The sequence below is a fragment of the Cuculus canorus genome, chromosome 3 (assembly GCF_017976375.1).
Source record: "Cuculus canorus isolate bCucCan1 chromosome 3, bCucCan1.pri, whole genome shotgun sequence".
NCBI classification, from domain to species: Eukaryota; Metazoa; Chordata; class Aves; order Cuculiformes; family Cuculidae; genus Cuculus; species Cuculus canorus.
In genome coordinates, this window is record NC_071403.1 from 62,915,847 (window position 1) to 62,928,255 (window position 12,409).

Sequence of the window (12,409 nt, forward strand, 5' to 3'; positions counted from 1 at the left end):
ATAATGTGACTGGGAGCTGTGGAGAAGGACTTGGGGGTGCTCATTGATGAGAAGCTCGACATGAGCCGGCAACGTGCACTCGCAGCCCAGATGCCAACTGTATCCTGGGCCGCATCAAAAGAAGCATGACCAGTAGGTCGAGGAAGGTGACTCTGCCCCTCTGCTTTGCTCTTGTGAGACCTCATCTGGAGTATTGTGTCCAGTTCTGGAATCCCCAGCATAAGAAGGATATGGAGCTGTTGGAAGAAGTGCAGAGGAAGGCTACAAAGATGATCAGAGGGCTGGAGCACCTCCCACATGAGGACAGGCTGAGACAGTTGGAGTTGTTCAGCCTGGAGAAGAGAAGGCTCTAAGGAGACCTTATAGTGAACTTCCTGAAGGGGCTACAGAAAGCTGGGGGGGACATTTTACAAAGGCTTGTAGTGATAGGACTAGGGGCAATGGGTATGAACTGGAGAGAGGCAGATTTAGACTAGTCATAAGGAGGAATTTCTTCACGGTGAGAGTGGTGAGGCACTGGCACAGGTTGCCCAGGGAAGCTGTGGCTGCCCCATCCCTGGAGATCTTTAAGGCCCCTTCCGACCCAAACCATTCTGTGATTCTATATCACAAACCAGTGGTCTAATCCCAAAGAGACCCGGCCAGCGTAGCCTGACGGGACCAGGTCCTGTGAACCCATCCTCCTCGACGCTGAATCCACTGCTTTCTTTTAATTACTAATCAGCCACGTGCCCAATCTGTTCCAACAACATCTCGCTCAGCATCAGGCGGTGATGGCGTGTCCACCACGCGCTGCTCCAAACATCAACGCGTCAGCAGTCTCCTTGCTGGGAGGGGCCTTCCCCGGCCCCATCGCCCTTGCATGGATGCCCGGCACCGCCCGGCCGCTGGCGCCGCGCTCCGAGCAGGCGGTGGCCCCTCCGGTAACACCCGGCACAGCGGCTCCGCCCGCCCAGTGAGAGCGCCCGCCTCTCGGCACAAGGCATGCTGGGAGTTGTAGTCCAAGGAGGAGGGATGTGCGCGGGTGGCCGGCTCGTCAAACTACACTATCCAGGATGCTCTGCAGCGGCGCCCCGCTTGAATTGCGCGTGGAGGCGGTGCCTGGAGCCCGGTCGAAGACGGGGTGGTCCAATAGCAGCCAAGCTAGGGCGGTGCTGGGGGGCTCGGGGCCAATTGGAGGGGCCGATGGGCCGGAGGGGGCGGGGCTATGGTTGTCAGTCCGCGCAGGGCGGAAGAGGGGCCGGGGAGGCCTGCGTGGAGACCCGGGCGCGTCTCGGTAGTGGGGGAGGCTCGTGCTTTGCAGGGGCAGCCGGGTGTGAGGGGAAACAACGCGGGGACGTGTGTGTGACTATGTGTGTGTCTGTGTGTCGGTGGGTGGCTGTGTCGGGGGGGGGGGGGGTGTGTGTGTGTCTGTGTGTCGGTGTGTGTCTGTGTCGGGGGTGTGTGTGTGTGTATATGTGAGTGACTGTCTGTTTGTGTGTGAGACTGTGGCTGTGTGTGACCGTGTGTGTGTGTGACCGTGTGTGTGTGTCTGTGTCAGGGGGTGTGTACAGGTGTGTGACTGTGGCTGTGTGCCTGTGTCTCTCTGTGTGTGCATGTCTCTGAGTGTGTGCATGTCTGTGAGGACGTGTGTCTGTGTCTGTCTGTCTGTCTGTGTGTGTGTTTGTGTGTGTGCGTTAAGGGTATCTGTTCTGTCTCCACAGGTGTTTGAGTGGCCCAGAGTTAGGTATTCCCGGGATGACTGCCATGGTGCCGCCTGATGCAGTGGGTCGGAGAGTCCTGTGTGGCACATATTATGCGACCGTACGCTATGTTGGCAGCGTTCCTCCTACAGCAGGTAAACATCATGATAGTAAATAGCCTTTATGTTGCATGGGTGTTTCCACAATTCTAATTATGTTCTTCTTAATTAAAGAGTTGTCTTTTGCTCATTGCTGTTTTATAAATATGGTAATCTCTAATCTAGATAAGTTGTTGGCATTTTTGAGAAATCAGAGTTGTCAAAAGGAGTGCGAGAATTACTTTTGTTGGAAATTGGTTACTTTTTTTCTTACAGCAGAAAGATCTTACTGCCTTCCTTTTTCCATTAGGTTTCATGAACAGTTTGTTCCCTGGTCTCTATGTACTTGCAGAGTGGGAAAGAGAGACACTGGCAGCAGCAGCAGATCAACAGGCTGGGTGCTCCTTTCATAACATATTTTAATGGCGGCAAGGTGGCAAATAAGGCTCAGCCCAGTTTGCTAAAAGATCTGACTAGTCTGATTGTAAGAGCACTATGTGTCATGTTTGAAAAATTGATGGGGAGATTCCTGATTCCTGGAAGAAGACTAGCCTTGCATATAGTTCTAGAAGAGGCAGGAAGGATGACCAGGGAACTGTAGACTCACCAGCCTTACTTCAGTTCCGTGAAAGATCGTGCAGCATGTTCCCTCCCTTTTCCAAACCTATGAAGGACAAGGTGGTAGTTGGGATTACTTGATACTTGTAATGGAAAAGAAGTTGTGCTGGGCAAACCTAATTATCCTCTGTGATGATACGACTGCGAATGTGGACAAAGGGAGAAAAAGGGGTGTAATATTTCTTGACTTCAGGGAGTCTGTTAAGTGTCTCTGCAAAGAATCTTATTTGGAAGCAGGGGAAATACAAGTCAGATGAATGGACAGTTGAGTGGATTGAAAGTCTGCAGATCTGTCAAGTGAAAAAGTGGTAATCAATAACTTCATATCTGGTAATAACGGAGTGCTATGTAAATCAGTGCTGGGGTCTGTATTGCTGAAGATATTCATTAACATCTCAGATAATGAACAACGTTCACCCTGATGTGACAAAAGGTAGAATTGCAGTCCAGAGCAAGCTTTATGAGCGTTAGGTTTAGGTCTAAGAGATTCAAGAACGATCTACCACCTCTAGCACGAAATAAACCTGTGAATCCATGCAGACCAGGAAGCACTAGCAACCTACGGAATCTGATGTAGAGGACTTGGGAGTTAAGGTGAATGTTGTCATGAATATGAGCCAACAGTGAGCTGTCGTCACAAGCAAGATGTGTGTTGTACTTGGGTTACCTTAGAACTATGAACATGGCCAACAAATTAAAGGAAGCTGTTATCCTCCTCTGGGGGCAGCGGTTCTTGATAAGGTTGTACGTGGAATAATGTTCCTGGTTTGGGACCATCCCAATTCAAGAGGGGTATGAATAAACTTGAGAGGACCCAGTGGATGGCCGCCAAGGTTGTCAAGGGCATAGACCACATACATGCATTGTGAAGAAAGGTTTAGGGATATGGGCTTGGTAAGTGTGGTGAAGAGCTGATTAAATGACATCTAGTAACTACCTGCAGCCATTTTACAAATGTTTTCCAAGCGACAGAGCCATATTCTTCTTACTAGTATTAGATTATATAGTAAGGGACAATGGCCACAAATTGTGGCTGGAAAGGTTCAAATTGGACAGTATGAAAATCTTTTTCTCTACAGAAGTAATGCAAGTAATGGAAGAAGCTGCCTAGATCAATTGGAATCTTTCTGTCCTTGGAGATTTCCAAGATTGGCTAGGTAAAGGCTTACCTAGCTGATTTGTTTTAGTGCTGGTGATAATCTCCTGCTTTGAGAAAAAAGGTTAGGCTACATGAACTTCAGAAGTTCCTTCCAACCATGGGTTTTGTGGCTATGATGCCATAAATTTGAAAGTGTATTTGCCATATTTTTCAGGAATTTGGCTTGGTGTGGAATGGGATGATCCTCAGAGAGGAAAGCATGATGGTACCTATGAAGGAACACAATATTTTAAGTGCAGGTGAGTTGTCTCACAGTGCTACCATCTCATGTGTGCTGGCAAGATGGTCATGGGAAAATGCTCTTTTGCAGCTTTTTAGGCAAACTGGTTTTTTATCATTTGGCTGATGTTAAAAATATAATAAATCTGAATGCTGTGACTAGGCCATAAAGGTTGTCGTGTTGTTATTAATCCAGTTACAGGGGTTAGAATATGGTAAATAATTAGAAAATACAAATTACGCTTTCAGAGGTATGTAATACAATGTGACTTTTGGATGTTATTAATATTGCCTTTACTAGGTTTAGACCTTCTACTTTAGTAAAGAAACCAGTACGTCTTACCTGCCTTCCTTAGGTAATTCTGAAGTATTGGTCTGTGTTAACTGTCTCAAATATAGTTTAGATTTGGATTTAGGATGACTCATGTATATCTTATTACGGGAAAATGCCAAGTTCCTGATAATGATTTTGGATTATGTTTTTATCACGGAGGAATTGTTAAGTATATTAATTTGCATTTAATACACGCAAACCACAGTGGGTGAACTGGACAAACTAGCCGAAGAAAAGTCATCAATAATGATCCTAAATACTAAGGGCCACCAGCATTAAAGTGGTGAAGGATAAGAGAGTATTCTATAGCCATACAATTAAAATACTTGTCCTGTTGTCGTATTTTTCCCAACCTCTTTCTATTGCCAGCTTTTTGAGAAAGGATGTGGTGTTACATGAATATTTGTTTTGACCACTGGATCACAGCCAGTCTTGTGTCAATGTAATAGAAGTGGGAGATTTTTAGGTCTTTTCCCACTTCCAACTTTCCAAGGCTGCTAATACTGTAAAAGGATGGTTTGATTACAGTTTGTTCCTAACTGTTCAAGTGCTTATTCAACTGAAATCAATCTAAGTCAAATCCTGTGACAATGAGAACACAGAATTAATAGAAGGCACTTGAAAATATGAAAGGAAGTGACAAACCAAGGAAAAAAAATGAAAAGTTTTCTGTGGTCTTGCATTTGGATGTGTTTTTGTTTTGGTTTGTGGGAAAATGTAAGAAGACTTTTCTCCAAAATTAATTCCTGATGTTAATTATCTTGAAAAAGTTAAAGCCATTGATGAGAGGATAAGCAAATAATCTTTTATTCAACTTGCATGTAAATGAAAGTTGTAAGAATATCTGGATTAAGTCAGTCCAAAAATGTGTCTTGCTTAGTTTCGTCCCTCTGACGTTGGCTAATAGCCAATGACTGGAGAGGTGTGAAAGAACAAGAAAAGCAGTAGTGACAGTTTTTCAGAGTCTCAGTAGCTTTAGGTAGTCATGGGTCAAAGATTTTTCCAGAGCCAGACCTGGTGTGTTTTCACATGCACTTCATTTTGCTCTCAATGGATGATTGTACTGAGAAAATTTATGAGAATTTCCTCCAAAAGAATAATTAAAAACATGTTATAACAGTGCATGTGTTTGCTAACCTTTGAGCAGCTTGTGAAAAGTGTGATCATTTCCATTTTTATGAGTAGATGAGTCTTGTCACTTTCTCCTATCTGAATGTAAGAATATGATATGGAAAGGGCTTCGAACTGTTGCTGTAAAGTGTCACATAGAAGAAAAGAAAAAAAGCGAGAAAAAAGTTATTATTTCTGTATTTTGGGGAAAGTAGCTCTAATTTTGTATCTGCCGAAGGGTCTTTTGGAGACAAATCGAATGCGCCAAGGTAGCAAGGGAGGCTGTTGTATTTGTGTTGAGAGCTGACAGCAGTTCAGGGCTTGTTAAAGTATGTACTTCATTATCAGTTCAGATCAAAGTCGTTCTCAAGTCAGCAAATAGAGCCATTTGGTCTTAAACTGAATTGGCAGAAGAATTTATCTATTAATTCAAATTTTAGAAGTATCTATTTTGAAATATTTTCTGGGATTACTGTCTCTTACCTGTAGCCAAACAGGCATAAACAGGGAAGGGATAGATTACATTCAGTAGTGCAAATGAGAATTCTTAGACTGTCATCTTAACTGCTACAATTGTGCAAGGTGAAAGCCCTAGAGACCTTGTTATCAGAAAATAAGAAGATAAACCAAAGTCTTTTCTTTAGAAAAATACATTAAAAACCTGCACACCTGTGAGGACTGCATATTTTTTCCCTTGTATCTAATAATAGTAATAACAAAGCAAGGCTTAAGGAGGATAAGTACACAATGCAAGAAAAAAAATTCAACATTGTCGGATTTTTCTTAGCTCAAGAATTGGAAATTATGGTCTTGGAGCAACCCTGCCTTTTGAATGAATGTATTAGCAGGAGTTGCTTAAGTGCTTTGAATTTAGTTGAAGCAGTTTCCAAGTTGAAGCTAGTTATATTCTGCTGTAGGAGAAATACTAAAAGTAACTTTTAAGTAAGTCAGCTGACCATTCTGAATCTCTCTGGACAGAAGGAGTAATTGAAAACATTGTGGATGTTTTTTAGAAACTTGAGTGCTCTACATTTGTGTGTGTATAATATTTATATATGTCTGTATAGACACTTGCATTTCCAGCATTGAGATCTCAGATAGTGATCTTGGTTCTTGTTGTAAGTATCAACTTTCTGAGTGGAGCTGCATATACCCCTAACAAATCTAAATGTAGTGATCTTTAAACATGTTGTTCTTACAATACCTGTTCTTTGTACTCTGCTTTGATCCAATCAGATAAATTCCTTCTGGAGCCTAAGAGAATAAATAATAGTTCTAGTACTCAACCATGACTCGCAGACATAACGTTCTGTGTACATACTAGTTCGTAGTTCATGTACCAATTGTGAAGATGTAGGCAAACTTAAGTAAAAAATGGTTGCCTTATTTAATTAAAAAGATGCTAAAAAACGCCACCACCTAAAATGTCACCTCTTTACTACTACCACTGTTAGAGGGGCGGAGGGCAAAATTGCATTTGTTTATATAATATGTGTGCATACATAAAAATAAATGGAATTTCTATATGTATTTATATAAATATATATATATATATATCCTACTTTGCTCACTCCCTGAACTCTGAAAAATAGAAGCAGTGGCAGGAGCACCTTGTACTGTCGACAGATGCTGTGAAAGGACATTTTTCTTTTAAGCCTTCTTGAGGTAATTTTCAATGAAAGTTTTTTTAAAAAATATATCATTCAGAGCAACATTTCAAAGTGAAATCATAAGAGGAAAAATCAAAGTGATTTTGACATTCATATTACTAGAGGTGGTTCTTTGTTGTCCTTATTTGGGTAAATTGGTGGGCCTGCTTACAGCTCTGTGTGGTCTTTGTAGGAAGTTTTTTGGAACTATGACCTAACCTTTTGTTTCATGGCAGTACATTTATCTGGGTCATATATTATGTGATGCTAATTAAACTTCTTAAGGCTATGAGAACCAAAGAACAAAACAGCCGTACTTCTAAATTTGCTGGCATCATGAGTGCATTCATCAACTCTGGATTAGCTGGAAATGGCAATGCATGCTCTACTGGCATTTTTGTGATTTTTTTTTTCCTAGTAACTGAGGAAGCTATTATTTTGCCTGTCAGTTTCAGTAGTGTATCATGTAGTTAAAATAAACTGTGTTCTACAGTCCTTCAAGAGAAATGAGGAGTAATCAAGCCTTAAAATATTGTTAAAACTTATACACCACTTTTGAAACACCAGTATGTTTTCAAATAGGTTTTTGTCCCACAGACCCATTCACACAGTTATATGAATATGCTCCGCTGGGAGGTGTGGATTACAAGCACACACACCTCCTGCGGGTGACGTGAATCCTCCAGCTTCTGTGTCCCTGCAGCCCCGAGGTTACTATGTGGACACTGAGATGTGGGGTGTATATGTTGCTCCCCACAATGTCTGTCCATGCTGGGCACAGGCTCACCTCAGCATCTGACCGTGAAGCAGCTTTTTGTGGCCCAGGGAGAGATGTGCTGCTGGTGGGGTCACTTTTGATGGCTTCAGACCAGGCTTTCACTGCTGCACTGGTATCTTCTATTCTTCTATTTGGACAGGACAAGAGGGAATGGCCTGAAGCTCCGTCAGGGGAGGTTCAGGTTGGATATCAGAAAAAAATTCTTCACAGTAAGAGTCATTGGGTACTGGAACAGGCTGCCCAGGGAGGTGGTCGAGTCACCTTCCCTGGAGGTGTTTAAGGAACGGGTGGATGAAGTGCTTAGGGACATGGTTTAGGGAGTGTTAGGAATGGTTGGACTCGATGATCCAATGCGTCCTTTCCAACCTTGTGATTCTGTGATTCTGTGATTCTCTCCCCATGGTTGAACATGTTCAAGCTTCTTTTATGCTTCCCATTAAATGAAGTTCTCCCCCTGCTGCCCCCGTTTAATCTGGCAGATGGATCTTCCTTCTTAACCCTTCTCTCAGTCAGTTTTGAATATTCCTTTCACACATAGTGTTTACAGAAGTGTTTCTGTTTTAGCAGCTGTTTTTATCTTTCTCATTTTGTTGTGTGAGATGTGTGGATTCCCAAGCAGTAGATGACATACTTCTCTGCTTATGTCATAAAATGGGAGTAACATTCTGGTGTATCACATAGAGTACTTTGAGTCATAAGTGAAAGGAACACGTCCCCCCTGATTTGTTCTTCCCAGATCACTTTCCAGAGGAATCCTGATATTTCAGCAGATTATGTTACTAGAAGTATTGACCGTGTTGAATTGTAATCAGTTTCCCCAGGTTTGACTTTCACGACAAGCCAGAGAAATGGAGGGTAGTAAAGCTTGTTTCTGTCATGTTTTCAGCCTGACGGAGTTAAAATTGCTTCTCAGATTCCACGCCCTGCCTCCCCCCCAATGTTATTAAGTGGAAACTTTTACTTTTGTATATATGTGTAGTCCTGAAATGCCAAGTGTTCTTGGCAAAGGCACTACATGTTTTCAATTTTTCCTTCTTGAGTGAGTTTTATAAGTTATGTATGGACATGGTTTTTAATTTGCAGGCAGCAGTTGTGACCAGATGTTACTGCTTGCATGGAATTTATGTTCATGCTCGAAGGAAGATTTAAATTAGACTCTCTCTCCATCAAGGATGAGAGATTCACCTCCAAAAAATCTGTCTAGGGTGCAAACAAACTCTTCAAATACAGGAAGACGTCAATATCATTTTAGTGTCCATGAGGAAAAAGTGATTGCCATTTAGTGAGGGGTGAATGCAAGATTCCTTTTAGCCTCGGAAGGTCTCAGTTAGGAAGTTCTGATTTTTTTCACTGTGTCACTGTACTCATCAGAGACTTCTGCTCTCTGCTGTCAATCAAATTGTGTTGAAAGAAAACTGTTGTCCCTAATCACAGTTCAAATATGTCCTGTGCACCAGCAGAACTCTAAGTATCTGGAACTGCAGATGTCTCTCTCTCCTTATTTTGTGAGAGTTCAGACTCAGCTTTCATGTCAATTTGACTAAGGTAAACTTGCAAGAACTTGAAGTACTTGCTGATGTTTGCAAGGCTTCTGCTGTGCAGTCAGGAATTTGATATACCATAGCAGATTAGTGTTAGGTGTCACTTACAAGCGTTTGGTGCCACAGCTGCCACAGGCTGTTCTAAAACTTGAGGGATTTTCTTTACTTTAGTGCATAGATTCTTCTAAAAGAAGTCTGGTCTGTAGAGCAAATTCACCTAAAATGAAGAGGTCTGTTAAGAGCCTATCTAGATAAGACATGTGGATTTAACTGGCTGTGTTTTATGACACCTTATGAGGTTTGTAGTGTGTGTGCCCCAGTCATGACAATAATTGCCTTGAGTTAATCATTGCAAACGGCCAGTAATGGGCAATGAAGCCCTTCCATGCACCTTTACTATCTAGGCTGATAAAGCTGAGATCTCTCCTTGGCTAAGAAGCTTGCTTCTGCATCCAGACAGCTCAAGTGTGTCACTGTTGGCAGAACACAGTTTATGTGTTACTGAATTATTCTTCATGTACCGAGAAATGTATGTGTGTGACACTTCTCTAGCATATGAAGAGCCATCACATATCTGTAATGATGAGCAGTGGCTCCACTTTGTTTTACATTAGCAAAGAAGAATGATGCCAAATTTTCTCTTTGTTCAGGGAAATGGTTAACTCTGCTGATAGCTAATCTAAATTTTAATGAATATCTTTCAGGGGCCCTAGGTATGTCCGCAGATGGGCTTCAGGCTACTGAATCATGAATAGGAAGTGTCCTTCAAGGTGTCTTCTGAGGTTGGAGTCAGCCTCTGTGTTTTTTAAGTCAGTAAGAAGTGTTAGTATTAGCCAGAGCCAGCAGGTTGTCAGAGCCCCATTTGGACATATTCCAAATTTTCTCCTAAAGGAAATTGGGACATCTTCTACCACTTCATTTCTGCATGGTATATTGTCCTGGCTGCAGGACATTTTACGCACAGGGGAGCAAAATCCCTGTTCTCATACTTCTGAATGTTCAGCTTAAGTCAAGTTGATGTGTAGTCCGCAGGGTCTTCCATCTAATGATAGTCATGCTGGATGACTCTTTGGATTAGGATTTATCTGTTTAGTGCCCATTTATGAAAACTGATTGCTAATACATGTAATTTTTCATGAGTCCAGGTGCTGTATGTTTGATATGTTCATACTGCTTGTACAGTTTATATTCCTTAGTGTAAAAATTAATACAGGCAGCAAATTTTAGGGAAAATGAGTTACCGGTAAGTGACCTCTCTCCTTGAACACAGAATCATTTTGCCTGAAAATAGGTTCCTATCGCAGTCTCCTTTTCTGCCTTCTCTGTGATGGTTCTTGAAAAAGCAGGTCAAATTCTTATAACGGAACTGAAAAAGAAACTTAGGCTGTGGAGTGGATTTGCGTATACAACAGATAAGGTAGCATGCATGGTTCTCGGAAGGGATTGGAACAGGAGAGAGAAACCTTATGATCTTGCTATGATCGAAATACTACTAGAGGGGTCTTGAGAGAGAAATGCACCATACTTTTCCGGTAGCTTCAAATGACAAGGTAGCTAGTTTCCTTTGCCTTTTTTCCTATTGATAAAACTGGCTCCTGCAAAGACAGTAGAGGAGAAGATACCAATAGAAGTGGTGACTAGAGGACAGAAATGGACCTAGGAGTGGGACCTGGGGTGAGTTACAGATAGGCAAGAGTTCAGGTTTTCTTTCCAGAGCCCCAAATGGAATCCTGCACCATCTGCCATCTGTGAAGCTGTTTGACTTAATTAAATGCAAAAGTGGTATACTTTGTGGATAAGAGATGTTATAGTTAAGATAGTGAAAATGTAATTTACTGTTTTAAGAAGTGATGTTAAGAAAGATTGACGTAGTTTTTGCATTTGAGGAAATTTATCATCTAAACTAGCCAGATGTTTGCACACTATGAAAACCTTCAAAGGAATGGGAAAAAAAGACTTAAGAGAAGGTTACTACTGGTTTAAAAAAGTAGACAGTTGAAAATGCTTATCAAACGTGAAAGTACACACTGGATTTACATTTTCTAAGAGTATTCATTTCTCTCGGCTTCTTTTGTAATCATTGTACTGTAAACATAGTCACTACAAAAATAGACTGAAATTTTTTTAAAAATAAATATCTAGTTTCTACCCAGATCCTTCTTTAGGATATGACAATGCTTAGATAAGTATTAGAAATGTTGATAGTTGAAACTGGCACAGGCAATTTGCAGCACTGATTCTTTAAGAAAAATGTGAATATATGGTGCCGAAGCTATTCCATCTACTCGTAATAGGTCCAAAGGATTCAGGGTCTCTAGGTACTGGTTTTTTGATAGAATTTTGAACTTTGTAGCATTGGTGGCTCGTATTATGGTTTGCTAATTAGCCACTTGATGTTTACATGCTGTTTTGAAAAGAGGAGTTTTATTTACATGAATGTTTTCTTCTTCCTGGGTACTTTCCAACTGAAGCCTGTACTATTCTCAGCTGGAAGGCAGACAGAAGACAGGCGATCATAACTACCAATTTCCTTCCTGCTGTGTTCTGGCTAATCATCCTATCAGATCCTTCATCTACTCTGTGATAACTTTTCCACAACTTGTCTCTGCCATTTTTTCCCAGATACTGTGTTTCTTTCCTAAGTTTGATAGAAATTGTCAAAACAATTGCATGGCAAGAAATTGTCATACAATCAAGTTCTTTTGGTGCCAAATCAAAACTAAGAAAATTCATTTGACTACATAGAACATACATTAACTGACTAATTCTGTTGAATATTCAGTTTCAAAATTCTTACCAAGTTAGTATTGATATTTTTAAAAGTTTGAGTCTATATAAATAAAGTTCCAGCTGGTACAATTTGCATCTTATGTCATTTGTGTGAGTGGAAGGACAAGGCTACATTCTCTTAGAATTACAAGTGAATTAGTCAAGTCAAATATAATAAGACAATGACTGTCCTGAGTGTTTATAGGGGCCTTACACTGTGGTAAGGCTCCAGATAGATTTGTTGTATGATTTAGGTAATTCTGTGTCTATCCATAGGTAAAAACTTAATTTTCTGGAAAAACTGAGTTCATAATGAGTTTGGAAACAACAGAGCAGTTATTTTTGATAATGGCACTGACACTGTAATTCTGACGTGTAAGTACATTTGGAGATCTGGTGCTTTGGTTCTAGTGGAATCTCGCAATGTGAGCTCTTGGGGTGAAATACTGTCA

General features: G+C 41.3%; 1 protein-coding gene across 3 annotated transcripts in view; it reads left to right on the forward strand.

The window, feature by feature from the left end:
- The window catches only part of TBCE (tubulin folding cofactor E), a 52,272-nt gene that overhangs the window by 26,435 nt on the left and 13,428 nt on the right, over nt 1-12,409 (forward strand). For 2 of the 3 annotated variants that reach the window (XM_054062841.1, XM_054062842.1), the window contains 2 exons: nt 1,704-1,837; nt 3,712-3,796. In XM_054062841.1, the coding sequence (XP_053918816.1) occupies nt 1,704-1,837; nt 3,712-3,796 (219 nt within the window). Of the gene's footprint in view, nt 1-1,204; nt 1,277-1,703; nt 1,838-3,711; nt 3,797-12,409 lie in introns of those variants that run through there. The other variant, XM_054062843.1, reaches the window with a different exon arrangement.